General features: G+C 42.4%; 1 protein-coding gene across 1 annotated transcript; it reads right to left on the reverse strand.

Moving 5' to 3' along the window:
- Positions 1–1,288: 1,288 nt before the first annotated feature.
- LOC109896215 (ectoderm-neural cortex protein 1) lies at positions 1,289–12,968 on the reverse strand. The gene is made up of 4 exons (XM_020490517.2): positions 12,675–12,968; positions 10,780–11,007; positions 8,731–10,323; positions 1,289–3,438 (listed from the first exon to the last, which is right to left on the reverse strand). Exons 2-3 carry the CDS (start codon positions 10,999–11,001, stop codon positions 8,770–8,772), a joined length of 1,776 nt encoding a protein of 591 aa, XP_020346106.1. The 5' UTR covers positions 11,002–11,007; positions 12,675–12,968; the 3' UTR covers positions 1,289–3,438; positions 8,731–8,769.
- Positions 12,969–19,847: the final 6,879 nt, after the last annotated feature.

A 19,847-nucleotide genomic window follows, 5' to 3' on the forward strand; every position in this document is an offset into this window, starting at 1 on the left:
GGGTAACTAACTGGGTTAGTGGGTAGGGTGACTGGGTTATTGGGTAGGGTAACTGGGTTAGTGGGTAGGGTAACTAACTGAGTTAGTGGGTAGGGTGACTGGGTTATTGGGTAGGGTAACTGGCTTAGTGGGTAGGTAACTAACTGGGTTAGTGGGTAGGGTAACTGGGTTAGTGGGTAGGGTAACTAACTGGGTTAGTGGGTAGGGTAACTGGGTTATTGGGTAGGGTAACTAACTGGGTTAGTGGGTAGGGTAACTGGGTTAGTGGGTAGGGTAACTAACTGGGTTAGTGGGTAGGTAACTAACTGGGTTAGTGGGTAGGATAACTGGGTTATTGGGTAGGGTAACTAACTGGCTTAGTGGGTAGGCTGAGATTGAGTGTCTTCAGACTTTTTGACAAGATGCAGACTGTTAGAATCTAGATTCAGGCTCATGGATTTCAATATTAAGCCATGTCAACTGCATATCAACGTGAACCCTGCCCGTAGTAGGAACGTGCTGGAGAGGGGTGTGATCACAGAAATACCAAGCTGAAACACACTGCAACACAGAGACAGTGAAACAGGACAGTGAAACAGACCAAAGCATTAGGCTCCCCAGTTAAAGATGCCCTGTGCAGTACATTTCAGGCTGAACCATTCTCCCTTGGTCACAATTTGTATTCCTAATACTTTTAACACTCAGCCTTTAGAATGATTACGATGTTATGGATACAGTAGGACATCAGAGAGTTTTTCTTTTCTCTTTTTGTGTACTTTAATAACAAGACGTGTCTTTATTATGGTGAGGTCTTAAAACATCTCATAGCCTTTATGTTCTAGAGACAGTGAGCCAACCACTGAACTGGAGAGCAACCTGCACACTGAAGACTATGGCAGCGTCTGAAATGGAGCCCTCTGCCCTATATAGTGCACTACTATAGACCAGAGCCCTATTCCCTATATAGTGGTACTACTATAGACCAGAGCCCTATTCCCTATATAGTGCACTACTATAGACCAGAGCCCTATTCCCTATATAGTGGTACTACTATAGACCAGAGCCCTATTCCCTATATAGTGCGCAACTTTTGACATAGAGCTCTGGTCAATAGTAGTGCGCTATATAGGGAATAGGGCTCTGGTCTATAGTAGTACCACTATATAGGGAATAGGGCTCTGGTCTATAGTAGTGCACTATATAGGGAATAGGGCTCTGGTCTATAGTAGTACCACTATATAGGGAATAGGGCTCTGGTCTATAGTAGTGCACTATATAGGGAATAGGGCTCTGGTCTATAGTAGTGCACTATATAGGGAATAGGGCTCTGGTCTATAGTAGTACCACTATATAGGGAATAGGGCTCTGGTCAATAGTAGTGCACTATATAGGGAATAGGGTGCCATTTGTTGCTTAGCTAAACCTACAATATCTCTTCAGGGTCTCCATTTTATTTGGCAAGCCTCCAGTTAAATGAAAAGCAGAGGCAGCTCCTCTTCTACCATGTCTACAAGGAATGGGGATACTCCCAGATCAGAGGCAGCTCCTCTTCTACCATGTCTACAAGGAATGGGGATACTCCCAGGTCAGAGGCATCTCCTCTTCTACCATGTCTACAAGGAATGGGGATACTCCCAGATCAGAGGAAGCTCCTCTTCTACCATGTCTACAAGGAATGGGGATACTCCCAGATCAGAGGCATCTCCTCTTCTACCATGTCTACAAGGAATGGGGATACTCCCCGATCAGAGGAAGCTCCTCTTCTACCATGTCTACAAGGAATGGGGATACTCCCAGATCAGAGGCAGCTCCTCTTCTACCATGTCTACAAGGAATGGGGATACTCCCAGATCAGAGGAAGCTCCTCTTCTACCATGTCTACAAGGATTGGGGATACTCCCAGATCAGAGGAAGCTCCTCTTCTACCATGTCTACAAGGAATGGGGATACTCCCAGATCAGAGGCAGCTCCTCTTCTACCATGTCTACAAGGAATGGGGATACTCCCAGATCAGAGGAAGCTCCTCTTCTACCATGTCTACAAGGAATGGGGATACTCCCAGATCAGAGGCAGCTCCTCTTCTACCATGTCTACAAGGAATGGGGATACTCCCAGATCAGAGGCAGCTCCTCTTCTACCATGTCTACAAGGAATGGGGATACTCCCAGATCAGAGGCAGCTCCTCTTCTACCATGTCTACAAGGAATGGGGATACTCCCAGATCAGAGGCAGCTCCTCTTCTACCATGTCTACAAGGAATGGGGATACTCCCAGATCAGAGGCAGCTCCTCTTCTACCATGTCTACAAGGAATGGGGATACTCCCAGATCAGAGGCAGCTCCTCTTCTACCATGTCTACAAGGAATGGGGATACTCCCAGATCAGAGGCAGCTCCTCTTCTACCATGTCTACAAGGAATGGGGATACTCCCAGATCAGAGGCAGCTCCTCTTCTACCATGTCTACAAGGAATGGGGATACTCCCAGATCAGAGGCATACATGTGCAAACAATTATTCAATCTCGAAGCAGTAAAATCACACACAAAAAAAATACCATAGAAAAAGGCAACAAAGTGACATAATTTTGTTACAGAATACATGCAGCAAAAATAAAAAACACAATAAGTTAAAAAATCATCCAGTTCAAACAATAGAATGAGTCCCTGCGTAAGGTAAATACCCCTTCCCTTATAAAGGAGAAAGAACATGTTCAGTACATTTCTCCTACATGACCTGCCAGGGATTGTGAGGTTCTTCTCTGCTTCTACTTTCCTCCTCTTTTACTGGTCTTGTCCCACAGTTGCATGTCAGTAACAACACAGTCGATTTCTGATCTCTCCACTGCCACATGTGCATTTTTGGCATGTCTCTAACCATGAGTCCTTATGGGTTATTTTGAAGTCCAAAAAACAACTGGAATTCACTTACATTTTAGCAGACGCCCTTATGCAGAGAAACTTACAGGAGCAATCAGTACCTTGCTCAAGGGCACGTCAACAGATTTTTCACCTAGTCTACCTACCTCACTTGTGAGAATCCACGTGACATCGGCTGCATTTACAGTCAGCCCAATTCTTATTCTCTTTCCATTCATTGGTATTTTGACCAAATCAGATCAGCTCTTTTGACAATAATTGCACTAAAGACCAGAATTGTGTAAACACTGTCTAAGTGGCTTGATTGCTCCAAATACACTAGGCCCACAACATATTAGGAATGATTGAGTTATTAAATAGTCTTTAAAGTCAAATAAGGAAACACAAATGAAGGAATATAAAGTAGAGATATATTATATTCATCCTTCATGTAAACACCACAGGTTTCTTTACTCCAATAAGATAGTCCACCTGCATGCAGTCCTTCATGTTAAACGGTAAAGCTTTCTTGCCCTCCTCACATTGAATATCTGGCACCTTCACAGTCTTTAATCGAATAGATAATCCAGTATAGCGACGAGGCCTAGAGAGACAAGAGAAAATAAAGGTCAGGCAAATCAAAGTGTTTTTTTTTTATAGAGTAAAGGTCATCATTTCGTTTAATTATACTTCTTCAACATAACAGTTGTAGGTGAGTTCACCTATTCACATTCCTAGCCTTCTCATTGTTTCCAAGAGGTGAGTCAATGTAAGACCAGAGGCAAACAAACCATCTACTAACCATCTATATGTCTGATTTAATTATTGTGAGAGCTTGATTAAACAGTATTCACACATAAATCACACAATGTGAGCTTGATTAAACAATACTCACACTGTATAAGAGCTTGATTAAACAATACTTACACCTAAATCACACCGTATGAGAGCTTGATTAAACAATATTCCCACCTAAATAACACCTACAGTATCTACAGTATGTTTTGCTTCCACATAGAAGGTTAAAGCAAGGATAATTAGAGAATAACAAAGGACAAGATTGAAGTCAAAAAACCTTTTCAAATTCAGGGTGTTTAATAGTCAGGGTTGTACAGGGTTGCAGGTGTGATTGCAGGATACAGTGAGAATCTTTGACTTTGAGCTCCAACATGCAGGACTAAGTGAAGTCTTAAGCTGGTGATGGAGAGACTACAGAGAGAATGAAAATGAAGATAAAAAGAACTTCAATCTGTAGTGCTGAAGATCTGCGTTGTAGCGCGATTGACATTTAAAGGCAATGTTCCTGCGACAGCGGAAAATAGCATTCTCCGTAAATGCTGCATATGTCTGCTCAATCGGAATTTACCTTCAAATTTCAATCGCACTATAACGCTGAACATCAACGCTACGGATTGAATCCAACTCTACAAAGGAAAGAAAAGGGAGAGAGAAAGAGTGAGAGAGAAAGAGTGAGAGAGAGAGATAAAGAGGGAGAGAGAGAGAAATAAGGAGGGAGAGAGAGAGAGAGAGATAAAGAGGGAGAGAGAGAGAGAGAGATAAAGAGAGAGAGAGAGATAAAGAGGGAGAGAGAGAGAGATAAGGAGGGAGAGAGAGAGAGATAAGGAGGGAGAGAGAGAGATAAAGAGGGAGAGAGAGAGATAAGGAGGGAGAGAGAGAGAGATAAGGAGGGAGAGAGAGAGAGAGAGATAAAGAGGGAGAGAGAGAGATAAGGAGGGAGAGAGAGAGAGAGAGATAAAGAGGGAGAGAGAGAGATAAAGAGGGAGAGAGAGAGATAAAGAGGGAGAGAGAGAGATAAAGAGGGAGAGAGAGATATAAAGAGGGAGAGAGAGAGAGATAAAGAGGGAGAGAGAGAGATAAAGAGGGAGAGAGAGAGAGATAAAGAGGGAGAGAGAGATATAAAGAGGGAGAGAGAGAGATAAAGAGAGAGAGATAAAGAGGGAGAGAGAGACTTTCCCTCACCACTCCACCGCTCCAACATTTACTGCCTTAGCTACCTAGGTGGGCAACATTCCACAGGCTGCACATTGCACATCATGTTGCTATGGAGTTCCCTATGAAAAAACCTGGAAAAAGGTATGGAGCACTTATGGACTTCCCACGGATGGACTCAGCTTAACAGATCTGGTTGAATGGGAGAAATATCTCCTGTAAGTTTCTCTGGATAAGGGCGTCTGCGAAAATGTACGTGAATTCCACTTGTTTTTGGACTTCAAAATAACCCATAAGGACTCATGGTTAGAGACATGCCAAAAATGCACATGTGGCAGTGGATATATCTGTTATTCTCTTCCTATTGATCATATTTTTGAACGACCTCTTGGGTATGTTATGAAATAAAATGTTGGTTCCTGTGAACTTTACTTTAAAACAGATTTAATGTCGGCAGTGGTTGATAGTGTCTAGAGTTGTATTACAACACATACCATTTACTGGAAGTAGGTTTCTTGGAAGGGAGACTTTTCATTAAACCACCTCCATCTTCCATTGTGGGAAAGGCCAGGGACAACAGTCATTAACCTGTAAGAGTGTAAGCCCTGTCTGAGCTGGGGCAAGGGGGGAGTGGACGACCTACTAAGATATATGTCATTGTTTTAAAAAAAGATGGGGGGGGTGAATAGTTATGCGCGCTCAAGTTCTGTTTTTTTTGTCTTGTTTCTTGTTTGTGTCACTATAAAAAATATTTTGCATCTTCAAAGTGGTAAGTATGTTGAGTAAATCAAATGATACAAACCCCCAAATAATCCATTTTAATTACAGGTTGTAAGACAACAAAATAGGAAAAATGCCAAGGGGGGTGAATACTTTCGCAAATCACTGTATGTGTTCATGAGAGTCTCACTTTTACACAGAGGGGTCATAATTAGTGTGTAGCCCAAACTGTTCAGACGCTACAGACAGAAGTTGGCAAATCGACTGTACTGACTTCAGACGAGTCCCAAGACGGTTGTGGAGGTCATAGAGAAAAACAGATATCTCTAGCTTAAACTAGATTAGGGCTCCCGAGTGGTGCAGCGGTTTAAGGCACTGCATCTCAGTGCATGAGGCGTCACTACAGTCCCTGGTTCGAATTCAGGCTGTATCACATCCGGCCATGATTGGGAGTTCCATAGGGCGGCACACAATTGGTCCAGGTTTGGCCGGGGTAGGCAGTCATTGTAAATAAGAATTTGTTCTTAACTGGATTACCTAGTTAAATTTAAAAAAATAGATAATAATTCAACTAACTGATTTTAATGCGGATTTTTTAAATATGTTAATTAGATTTCCATGGGGGCGTGGACATCGACCTTAGGGGGTCAGCCAATGACCACTGACAAGCATTCCAGGCCTGCGCTGCCTACCACCACCATGTCCCTTTATCCCAATTCTAATCAAACAGGTTGGACAATAGAGAGCTGTATGGTAAGAGAAAGAGAGAGAGAAAGAGAGAGAAGCATTCCTTAGAAGACAAAGACCACCACTCCACTCCCCTCTGCTTTCTATCAGACCAGAGCTATGACCCTCCCCCTCCACACACACCACAGTGCAAGCCCATGGGTTTCAGCCCACCCAGGCCTTTCAAACAGACATCAGGCTTCTACTTCAATAAACAATGTGGGCCACCACCATAGACTTCCCATCTAAACTTCTCTACCTAGTCCCACTGTACTGACCTAGCACAAATCACTGCCTCCACACGTCCCTCCCACTCTACCTGCTCTTCCCACTCATAACAACATCTGGGTAGACTAATGTTCCTGGGTCGACTCTTATAACAACATCTGGGTAAACAAATTTTCCTGGGGTCTACTCTCAAAACAACATCTGGGTAGACTAATGTTCCTGGGTCTACTCTCATAACAATATCTGGGTAGGCTAATGCTCCTGGGTCTACTCTCATAACAACATCTGGGTAGGCTAATGTTCCTGGGTCGACTCTCATAACATCTGAGTAGACTAATGTTCCTGGGTCGACTCTCATAACATCTGGGTAGACTAATGTTCCTGGGTCTACTCTCATAACAACATCTGGGTAGGCTAATGTTCCTGGGTCGACTCTCATAACATCTGAGTAGGCTAATAATACTGGGTCTACTCTCATAACAACATCTGGGTAGGCTAATGCTCCTGGGTCTACTCTCATAACAACATCTGGGTAGACTAATGTTCCTGGGTCGACTCTCATAACATCTGAGTAGACTAATGTTCCTGGGTCGACTCTCATAACATCTGGGTAGACTAATGTTCCTGGGTCTACTCTCATAACAACATCTGGGTAGACTAATGTTCCTGGGTCTACTCTCATAACAACATCTGGGTAGACTAATATTCCTGGGTCTACTCTCATAACAACATCTGGGTAGACTAATGTTCCTGGGTCTACTCTCATAACAACATCTGGGTAGACTAATGTTCCTGGGTCTACTCTCATAACAACATCTGGGTAGACTAATATTCCTGGGTCTACTCTCATAACAACATCTGGGTAGACTAATGTTCCTGGGTCTACTCTCATAACAACATCTGGGTAGACTAATATTCCTGGGTCTACTCTCATAACAACATCTGGGTAGACTAATGTTCCTGGGTCTACTCTCATAACAACATCTGGGTAGACTAATGTTCCTGGGTCGACTCTCATAACATCTGAGTAGACTAATAATACTGGGTCTACTCTCATAACAACATCTGGGTAGGCTAATGCTCCTGGGTCTACTCTCATAACAACATCTGGGTAGACTAATGTTCCTGGGTCGACTCTCATAACATCTGAGTAGACTAATGTTCCTGGGTCGACTCTCATAACATCTGGGTAGACTAATGTTCCTGGGTCTACTCTCATAACAACATCTGGGTAGACTAATGTTCCTGGGTCTACTCTCATAACAACATCTGGGTAGACTAATATTCCTGGGTCTACTCTCATAACAACATCTGGGTAGACTAATGTTCCTGGGTCTACTCTCATAACAACATCTGGGTAGACTAATGTTCCTGGGTCTACTCTCATAACAACATCTGGGTAGACTAATATTCCTGGGTCTACTCTCATAACAACATCTGGGTAGACTAATGTTCCTGGGTCTACTCTCATAACAACATCTGGGTAGACTAATATTCCTGGGTCTACTCTCATAACAACATCTGGGTAGACTAATGTTCCTGGGTCTACTCTCATAACAACATCTGGGTAGACTAATGTTCCTGGGTCGACTCTCATAACATCTGAGTAGACTAATGTTCCTGGGTCGACTCTCATAACATCTGGGTAGACTAATGTTCCTGGGTCTACTCTCATAACAACATCTGGGTAGACTAATGTTCCTGGGTCTACTCTCATAACAACATCTGGGTAGACTAATATTCCTGGGTCTACTCTCATAACAACATCTGGGTAGACTAATGTTCCTGGGTCTACTCTCATAACAACATCTGGGTAGACTAATGTTCCTGGGTCTACTCTCATAACAACATCTGGGTAGACTAATGTTCCTGGGTCTACTCTCATAACAACATCTGGGTAGACTAATGTTCCTGGGTCGACTCTCATGGCTGCAGTCTATCAACCTATTAGGAGACACCTCTGTATTCCTGCATTATCATCTAATATTATAATAATATAGGAATGAAAGGGAATTGGTTGTTTTTAAATGCGCCCAATTACTTATTAGTAGTTATTAATTTATTCATATTTGAATAGTGGATGACTATTTAGCTCTGTGCTATGATTTAGAAAGATATATGAGTTGTGAGGCAGGAGGACTGCTGTGGTGTTTCTGGCTGAATATCAGTCATCATTCCAATATTGTACTTGTCTGAGACAAACAGACAACCGGACAAACGGACAACCGTTACCGTGGAGCCAAGAATATTTATCATCCATCATTCCACTCACCGTGAGGCCGATACTCGACATTGTGTCTGAGTCCAGTCCTCAGTCTGGGAGGTGTTTCCAGGTGGAGACGAATGCTGTGGGGATGAGTGAGTAGGGTACGGTAGTGATGCTGTTCCACGCGTCCAGTGTTGGATCGTAACAGTCCAGAGTCTTACACCGCTGAGTGCCAAAGTAGCCTCCCACCACGTACAGTTTGTTACCTGATGCCACTGCCTGGCAGCTCATCCTCTTGGCTGTCACATCTGCTACTTTAGTCCATTGGTAACTGTCGCTGTTGAACTTATAGGCAGAGCACGCCGAGAACTCTGTGTCGCCGCCCATCACAAAGATCTGGTTGTTGAGGACGGCGGCGGCCGTGTATCGCCAGGGCTGTGGGCAGGAGGCAGGGACAGACCACCTATTCTCCTGCGGGTCGTAGAGCTGCACCTTGGGTAATTTGTCGTGGGTGACGCTGGTTCCTCCAAAGGCGAAGAGTTTGAGTTTGACACTGACCACCGCCGCGTTGCTCACGCCCTCCCTCAGCGGCGCCACCATGCACCACTTGTTGGAAACCGGGTCGTACTTCTCGACCTGTTTGAGTGACCCAGAGGGCGAGGCGGGGAGACAGCCTGTACCCGCTGTGTGTCCTCCAACCACGTAGAGGCAGTTTTTGAGCTCGGCTGATCCGTGGCCGAAGCGGGCGATGATCATAGGCGCCGCCTTGGACCATTCCTCGCGGGACGTATCGTAGACCCACACGTCTTTGGACACACCGTTCTCTGAGCCCCTCCCGCCGGTTACGTAGACCTTACAGCTGATGGCGCAAGCGCTGAACTCCTTCCTGGGGCTGGGGATGTCGGCCTTGGGTATGATCTCCTTGGCCTTCTGGTCTACCAGGTACAGCTTGTCACACATGAAGGTCTGTCCTCCCAAGAGGAACAGGGCGTGGCTGGTCTTCCTGGGCCTTGCCAGGGGGCTGTTGACCACACCATCGTTCTGGAGGATCCTGAGTTTATAGCGTATGGCCTCGTCCACCAGCTCCTTGCTCTTCGTCTGGGCATTGATTAGCTCCTCTGTGGACACGTTCTCCATGAGGAAGATGGTGGGGAGGAGGGCCAGGCGGACCGTCCTCAGCAGCTCGGGGAGGTGGCAGTGCCTCCTCTCCAGGTCATAGTTGACCCAGTTGAGGGCGGCCTCGTAGACCAGCCTCTCGTCCTCCGTCTCTAACTCTTCATGGGACAGCAGCGTCACCACCATGTCCTTGGGCAGCTGAAGGAAGTCCTCCGTCTTGCAGATGGTGGGGAAGTTGCTGAGGCACATTCCCCAGGAGAGCTCGGACAGCTTGGTGCACTGGTGGGCGTCGGACAGCAGCAGCATGCCCAGGCAATTGGACGTAGCCAAGTTCCGCTCCAGAAACTCAGCGCAGGCGTCCCGGATGTCCTGGAACTCCAGCATGTCTCCGGCCTCCAGGAGGGACTCTGCATTCTCCTCGTTGATCACCACCCGGGAGGTGTAGGCATAGTCTAGTAAGAGCTCCAGGACCTCTGGGTGGATTGAGTCCCTGAAGTCCACCTCGCTGGCCTGGCTCTCCCGGAGACCTCCGCTGAACATGGCCTGGAACAAAGAGAGTGGGACACCAAGAGTTAGCTTGTTAGCAGTAGCATTGTTAGCATTGGTATGGCGGCAAACGTGTCATATTTTCCTATTGGAGATGATCACAGTGATAGATAATCATGTTGCAAGGAGATTTGTACAGATGTAGTATCTTAACTTGATCATTCTGTTGTCGACGCAGGAAATTCAAATGAGACTTGTGAATAACATACATTCACTGAAAAGCCTTTCTTTCACTAGAGCTCACACCTAAACTATAGCCTACTGTAGCCTATCAAAACTAATTTCCTGTTAGAAATTACCACTTATTTGTTTTATTCATTATATCCTCCTCCTGCAGGATTATTTTACTCCTGCGATGAAATTGGTCAAATTAAGATCCTACATCTGTACATCAGCCAGTCAGCAGTCGTCTGCAAAATCACCTGCAACGTTGAACAAGCCCAGTGTCTTTACCTGGAAGTAGCGACTGCATGCAGCCAGCACAGCACGGTGGCAGGGGAAGGAGCGTCTCCCAGCGTGGAGGAGGACATCAGTGAAGAGCTGCTGCTGCCGGAGCGCGTTGAGGTGCGTAAGGACGCTGTCCGCGTACGATGACTTGTGAAACAGGAAGATGTTCATGGACGCTGAGCTGAGGCAGGATTTGCGGTTCTCATGCGTGCAGACGGACATTTTCATTGGATCCTTCGAGATGAGGGAGGGAGAAGAAGAAAGAGTCAAACATAAATGAGACTGATATCTAGTCCTTAACGACAATACTAAAAGCTGCATGAACTATCTGCACTGAAATGCCTCTATACTGTTATTTTAATCTTTGTTGCACAACTCTAATCTTGAGTGCTTAGACAGATTAAATGTTATTACCTGCTTTTAACACAGAAGACCAATAGCTCATGGTCAGTGGTTCACAACCTTTCTTGGTTACTGTACCAGCAAGTAGGTTTTTCTCTGCCCAGACTACCCTTGAAGCACCCCCCTCATGTGCATTTTACCAGTCGCATAACCCTATGGTCTTGTAAGCATTCTCAAATAGGGAAGGGGATAGATACCTAGTCAGTTGCACAACTGAATGCATTCAACCATTTAACATTTAGCATTTAACCCCTCTGAACCAGAGAGGTGCAGGAGAACAGTTGTTGTTGGGCAATAACTGCCTTGCTCAAGGGCAGAAGGGAGACATTTTTTTTCCCACCTTGCCTGTGCAGTGATTCAAACCAGCAACTTTATGGTTACTAGCACAAGAGCTTTAACAGCTAGGCTACTCGTGAATAGGCGAAGTACCCCCAGGGATGCTAGTACTGCTGGTTGAGAACCACTGCAGTAGGCTAAATGCACTCACACACAATGGAAAATCTTTATTGTCAGCTCCTGTCTTGAATGCATTAGTAAGCCTTCTCTGCCAGAGACAATGGCATCTTGACTTTGAGTGATGTCATACAAGCCAAACTCCTGACGTTTTTTTCTCAAAAAAACATACAGCCTTCCTAAATTACAAACAGCTGTGTGCCTCTGAGGCAACTCCAACTCCCCAGCTCTGTCTGTTAGCTGTTGACTGTATCCCAATGCCTTTATTGTTTTCAGACTTGATTTTGTGCTGAATTACTCCAAAATAGCTTTATAAGCAATATTAGTGGAATCAACATGTGAAGAACAAACTAGCTGTAGGGAGAGGACAAGGTTTCAGCCAAACTCTTAAAGCCATTAACAAGCAGCTAAGACTTATTTTCAATGACAGATTGATTAGAATACAAATACCCTGGGGATAGATAACTAGACAATGCATCTTCTGTATTTGCCAGTTACCACATTATGGAGAGAACTGTAATCAGCCTAATATTCACATTACTAGGACCACGGAAGTTACTAGGCTATATCAGTGTAATCCATATGCTTTCCAGGCAATGGTATGGTCTCATACAAGTTGAAGCTCAAGGCTGTTTTGACCACAGAGATCCTATGAATCAGCTCTATATGTAATGCTATGGTGTTGACAACACTGATATTAATACGATGTAGGTCTTTTAAAAAGTTATTACAACTGTTATTAAAGTGTTATTACGTGTAATCGTCTCTGAATCTCCAGTCGCAGCCTTAATGTAGCTGTGGTATGAAAGACGTGGTGTGGGAAAATATTATCCTCACACAACAACACTGAACTGTAGTAATTCGCCCTCAAAACTGGAGTGCTTTGAAATGTACAGTATATCCACAATATTACAACAACAACCAAATGAAATGCATCACACCAACAAGTGGTTGTAGCCCCCTGAATTTCTAACCATAATATCTTGTTTTCACAACAATACTGATCACTGCAGATCTTCAGATGATAATAGTAGATGAACATTTACCTCTGACTGACTAAGAGCATGACACTCCGGTCCAGTGAGAACCACGATGCTCTCGAGACCGATATTTTCCTCTCCTCTTGAAAAAGATAGAAAGTTGCACTGCTTTACACTCCAAAAAAAGCGTAATCTGACGCTTCCCTACTGTAGTCTCGATGCGCGATCTCGTTCATTGAAACGAATGAGATATTAGTTTTCTTCTGTTATAATACACATTATGAGATCTGAAAGGCAAGTTAAGAGGAATGTCGCCAGTCTTGTATTAGAATGTCTTTCGCTTTGACTCAGCGAGAGGTAAGAGCTCTGGAAAGAAAGGAGATGGTTTTAAAGCGTGATGTGGGAGGGGCAATGTTCAAGAAAGAGGGTGACGTATGCAAACTAGTAGTGCTTTTTAAATGTGGTCCCTCACTAACCCGTCCTTCCTTGCTGATCCTGAAGAGTTACAGGGTGTGCAGTCTTTGGTTCCACATCTATGCTCTAAAACACCTGATTAAAATAACCATGAAGACTTTAATTAGCTGAGTCAGCTGTTTTAGTGCTGGGTTAGAACAAGGCCTGCATGGAATAGTTTTCCAAGACAAAAGGTTGTTGCAAAGATAAAAGGCTTTGAAATAATTCACCACACATTATCTAGCTATACGACAAAAAGTATTCTAATTTACCTTAAAATACCAATTGCTGTACTGATGCCCACCATTGACACACCATTGCTGCTATGCCTACTCGTTGACTGTAGGCATAGCTTTCCGCTGTTTTGTTCAAGCACATCCATTAAAAAGTGAATAGCACCACCTGTTGTTGGAAAGTAGTCTCAATCCCGGTTTTCATTCTGTCAAGCAGTAATAAGAGATCCTTCCTGCGTCCACAGAAAACCTCTGGCAACACTTAATAATATAGTTGATGAATAATCGTTAATACAATATTTATAAATGATTAATAAATAGGTATTTCATTATTTGTGAAGATTTATAAACATGTTTAATGTCTTATTCATTTATATTTTGAGGCTATATTGAAACGTTTATCCAAGCCTCTCATGTCTTCGTATTTATGGGAATGAAAACCCTCCATGACTCGTATTCTAAACCTGTCCTTCCTTGCTGACTCTCCTTGGGTTTTCTGAAAGGGACATTAAATAAAATGTATTATTATTATTTATTGAAATTATAGCATTTTAGCATTTCAATAGTTATGTGGCAACGCAGGCATCACCAGTCTGTAAATTAATTGTCATAATTACTCTCCCAACAAAACCATTTTTGGCAAAGTCTCAAACAATACACCCCTTGATATATCTCACCTCATAACTCTTCATAAAAGATTATTATTATTCAACAACAATTTAATTGAAAACTCCTGTCTGATTCACGCAGATTGTGCCTTAAATGACACCCTATTCCAGCTACTAAATTCAGTCCCGGGACGAGTTTTTCTTGAGCGGATGGTCAGGGGGCCAGAACATAATTACACATCATTTGTAGACTGCAAATGTAGACTGCACGCCCAATTTTTCGGTTTTTGATTTGTTAAAAAAGTTTAAAATATCCAATAAATGTCGTTCCACTTCATGATTGTGTCCCACTTGCTGTTGATTCTTCACAAAAAAATACAGTTTTATATCTTTATGTTTGAAGCCTGAAATGTGGCAAAAGGTCGCAAAGTTCAAGGGGGCCGAATACTTTCGCAAGGCACTGTATATACGATCATATATATTTCATATTTATATACGTGGGAATACATTGGAACATATTTTTGTTTTTAGTATTTTATATCCAACCATTAAAAAAATATATATATATATATATATATTTTGTAATCTTTTTTTTTTTTTTGTGTAACTTGGAGGGCCACCAGTTGGGGAAACCTGCCCTATTCCCTACATTGGGGTGGCAGGTAGCCTAGTGGTTAGAGTGTTGGATTAGTAACCAGAAGGTTGTAAGGTCAAATCCCTAAGCTGACAAGGTAAAAAATATGTCATTCTGCCCCTGAACAAGGCAGTTAACCCACTGTTCCTAGGCCATCATTGAAAATAAGAATTTGTTCCTAACTGACTTGCCTAGTTTAATAAAAGAAAAGGTAAAATCCCCTCAAAAATAGTGTACTACTTTCAACCAGAGCCCTATAAGCCCTGGACACAGTGCAAGAGTACCATTTAACATTATGTTCTGATCAGTGAAGCATCCCTCTTTTGATGTGGCAACAGAGTATGTATTGTGGTGAGTATTTCTTTGCTCCCTTGGTTTTTAAAGCAAAATGTTGTTCCACTTATAGCAGATGCTTTTATCCAAAGTGAAGTACAGAGCAGGGTGCAGTGAGTGTGCATACATTATTTACATGTGATCCCTGCTGGAATTGAACCAACAACTCTTGAAAGAAGTGTTATGCAACAAACTCCACTTATGAGGGAACGTTGTTTTTTTTAAACTTCCTATTTCATTGTGAAGATGTATCCACTGCTCCTACAGTTGAGCAGCAAAGCACCTTTCCTGAGGGTTAAGGAGTAAAGGTGTATTAAGACTGCCCAAATGTGCCTAATTTGTTTATTAATAACTTTTCATATTCAAAACTGTGCACTCTCCTCAAACAATAGCATGGTATTCTTTCACTATAAAAGCTACTGTAAATTGGACAGTGCCGTTAGATTAACAAGAATTTAAGCCTTCTGCCAAAATATCAGATATGTCTACGTCCTGGGAAATGTTCTTGTTACTAACAACCTCGTGCTAATCACATTAGCCTACGTTAGCTCACCAATCCTGAAGAAGTTTTAATTCTGCAGAAATCTACCCTAAAGCAGTTTCCACACCCATCGGATGTAGGGACCATAATATGGTAGCCATATCTAGGAAAATCAAAGTTACAAAGGCTGGGCCTAATATAGTGTACAGTATAAGAGGTCATACAAGAGGTTTTGTAGTGATTCCTATGTTGAAGATATAAATAATATTTGTTGGTCCGTGGTGTGTAATGAGGAGCAACCATACGCTGCACTTGACACATTTCTGAAATTGCTTATTCCAGCTACTAATAAACACGCACCCATTAACACAATGACAATAAAAACAGTTAAATCCCTTTGGATTGGTGAGGAATTGAACAATTATATGGTTGAGAGGGATGAGGCCAAAGGAATGTTGGGCAATATTGGGCAAAAAGGTTCCGTCCTTCATTGAATCAGATGGCTCATTCATCACAAAACCCACTGATATTGCCAACTACTTTAATGTTTTTTTTTATGGCAAGGTTAGCAAAATTAGGCAGAACAACAATAAACTCTGAACCTACACATCCATTCATAACTCACCAAATTATGAAAGACAAGCATTATAATTTTGAATTCCGTAAAGTGAGTTTTGAAGAGGTGAAAAAAAAGTATTGTTGTCTAACAACAATGACAAGCCGCCTAGCTCTGAGAAAATGAATGGAAAAATATTGAGGATGATAGCGGACTATATTGCCACTCCTATTTGCCATCTCTTCAGTCTAAGCCTACAGGAAAGTGTGTGCCCTCAGGCCTGGAGGGAAGCAAAAGTCATGCCGCTACCCAAGATTAGCAAAGTACCCTTTACTGGCTCAAACTGCCAACCAATCAGCCTGCTACCATCCCTTAGTAAACATTTAGACAAAATTGTGTTTGACCAGATACAATGCTATTTCACAGTAAACAAATGAACATCTGACTTGCAGATATGGGATATACACATTTTTAAATAAATTATAATCATAGTGTATTTATTGTCCTATCACGATGGAACGGTCTTCAACCCTATACCCTAGACACCCACCTGAGTGACCCATACACTAAGGAGAAGTCCTTATCTGTTTTTATGGGCCAACTGTAAGTCGTCTTTACTCGCCAAATCAGAAAATGTAATGTGATCAGAGACTTACTAGAGCAACACCGCCCCCTCAAGGTTCTGAGCCTGCTTGGCAGGGTCTGACTGCACAGAGATGCTTGGGAATATGGTCACAATGGGGGGCCAGCGTGTGTGTGTTTCAGGGGAAGGGGGTGTAACTGATCTCCGTCACCTAGGACTTGACCATGGTTAATCAAATCTCCCATTTTTTGCCAGATTTTGCTCAATTTTGCAGGCCTTCTCAAACAGCTGTAACTGTATATGCATGAGTAAATCATGTCCTTTCTTGAGTAGGGCTCTGGGATGGAACAACTGTTGAGCAACTGAGTTTATGGTTGTTTGTGGGGGAAAGTGTTTGTGTGCGTATGTGTGTATGTATTGAATTTAATTGCTGCTAGGAGTACAACTGTTGCTAGGGAGTACAACTGTTGCTAGGGAGTAAAGATGTTAGGGACAATATAGGATGAATCACAATAATTGTTTGCAAAAATAATAATTGCTTGCCAAAAACATCATTTTTGTAATGACAATCATGGTTAGAGGTAACAATCCTGCCTACATTTTCACGAATATTATTTGTTAATTAGGGAAATTAAAATAAGCAGGATTTTTAATATATATTTATTTTTTAATACCTATATGTAATACAAATCGAGGTGAGGGCAATGGAAATGCTTTTGGCGGTTGATCTACTTATGTTCTGTGGGTGGCACTGTGTGCTCTTTTCAAAGGATGGGTCCCGGTCTCTTGGGGGCCCTGGGATACGGGGGGACAGGGTGGTCTGCTGGTCACTGGGTTGACAAACCAAATTGGGATGGGGAGAGGTTTTAGTGGGTGGAATACTGGGGTACAATTGGAGGTTTACTTAGTACCAATGCAAATATCATGGTACAGCTATATGGACACTCAGTCACTATTGTACTTTTTAATGGTGAGTTTACAAACATATGTTATGATAAATAGATTTGAAGCTTGTATCTCATTATTGTAAATGGTGAAATAAATATAGCCAGTTATAATTGTAATGGCTTAGCAGATAATAAGAAAAGACGATCAGTATTGACCTGGCTAAAAGAGAAGGAATATCTATTGTTAGCAGGAAACTGATTCAACAAAAGTTGTGTGGAAAAAGGACTGGGGGGGGGTAAATATATTTCTCCCATGGGCAAATAAACTCAAAAGGGGTGATGATATTGATTAACAGTAGTTTTGATCCGAATGTGCAAATTGTCCAGGCAGATCCTCAAGGTAGATGGATGATTTTAAATATGTTATTGGACCATAAACTGATATGGCTCATTAAAAATAATGATGATCGGCGCTTCTTTAAAGATATATATAATAATTTATCAACCTTACAAGCAATACAAGACTCACTTATTTGTCACGCCCTGGTCGAAGTATTTTGTGTTTATCTTCATTTATTTGGTCAGGCCAGGGTGTGGCATGGGGTTTTTGTATTGTGGTGTGTTTTGTCTTGGGGTTTTGTGTTGGTATTGGGATTGTAGCTTAGTGGGGTATCTAGCAAAGTCTATGGCTGTCTGGAGTGGTTCTCAATCAGAGGCAGGTGTTTATCGTTGTCTCTGATTGGGAACCATATTTAGGCAGCAATATTCTTTGAGTGTTTCGTGGGTGATTGTCCTTACTGTCCTTGTTCCTGTCGCTGTGTTAGTTTACACAAGTATAGGCTGTTTCGGTTTTCATTACGTTCTTTGTTGTGTTTGTAATTGATTCGTGTTTTACGTTTGTTTATTAAACATGGATCGCAATCTACACGCCGCATTTTGGTCCGACTCTCCTTCACCACAAGAGAACCGTTACAAGATTATAATATATAATACGGGTTTAATACCTCTATGGACCGTAAAGGACATCACACCACAAACTATCACCCTGATGCACTTAAGGAAACCACGAATGTCATGGATATATTGGAACTGTCACACCCTGATCTGTTTCACCTGTCTTTGTGCTGGTCTCCACCCCCCTCCAGGTGTCGACAGGCCTGCCCTTGACCTGTCGTTTTGCCTGCCCCCTGTTCTAGCAACAAACCTCTGTTACTTCAATACTGTCTGCATCTGGGTCTTCTCCTGAAACGTGATAGGAACTAATGAATGTATGGCGGCTTAAATATCCTGACCTAGTGATATATACATGACGGAGGCTCAATACAGCTAGTCTTCTGATTACTTTCTTATGTCATTCTCGCTGGCACCAAAAGTTTAAAAAGTGTTGATAGGGGACAGAATGCAGTCAGACCATCACATAATTGGCATATATATTAGTCTCACAGAATTTCCACGTGGGCGCATATATTGGAAATTGAATCAAAGCCGATTGGAGGATAACTTGTTTATAACTAGGACAGAAGAATTTATAACTGACTTTTCTGACAAAACTTAGGTACAGCAGATCCCTGTATTGTATGGGACACTTTTAAATGTGCCTTTAGAGGCCATGCAATTCAGTACTAATCTCTAAAGCAAAAGCAATTTAGATCAAAAGAGTCCATATTAAGAAAGGGAATGGAAGGACAGATAGATAGATAGATAGATAGATCGCAATAGAAACTGTGCCATAGAGGTTCAGAATAAGTTACAGGAAAAACAAAAGAAATGGAGGAACTTATTCAAGAAAGATCAAGTGTAATATATAATCAGATAAAGCAAACAGGATGGAATATGGGGGAAAATGCACCAAATCCTATTTTAATCTTCAACATAGAAATGCTACCTTTTTTTTTTTTACTGAAACTTGATGCAAATGACTGAGTCACTCGTGATTCACCAAACATTATGTTGAAAGAGGAAGTAAAGTACTTCATATGTTTTCATTTCAGTCTCCTCCATCTCCACTAACCAAAGCTAATTGTTTAGATTTATTTTCTATCAACAATGTCAAATGAACAGCTGTACAGATAGAACTCGTGTGAAGACCAAAATACAGAGGAGGAACTTCTTGATGCAATTAAATCCTTTAAGTCTGGGAAAACTCCAGGGCTGGATGACATACCAGTAGAGGTACAGCAAACAATTAAATCCTTTAAGTCTGGGAAAACTCCAGGGCTGGATGACATACCAGTAGAGGTACAGCAAACAATTAAATCCTTTAAGTCTGGGAAAACTCCAGGGCTGGATGACATACCAGTAGAGGTACAGCAAACAATTAAATCCTTTAAGTCTGGGAAAACTCCAGGGCTGGATGACATACCAGTAGAGGTACAGCAAACAATTAAAGCCTTTAAGTCTGGGAAAACTCCAGGGCTGGATGACATACCAGTAGAGGTACAGCAAACCTTTTTCATATACTCAGAGGACCG

The sequence above is a fragment of the Oncorhynchus kisutch genome, linkage group LG8 (genome assembly GCF_002021735.2).
Source record: "Oncorhynchus kisutch isolate 150728-3 linkage group LG8, Okis_V2, whole genome shotgun sequence".
Taxonomy (NCBI): domain Eukaryota; kingdom Metazoa; phylum Chordata; class Actinopteri; order Salmoniformes; family Salmonidae; genus Oncorhynchus; species Oncorhynchus kisutch.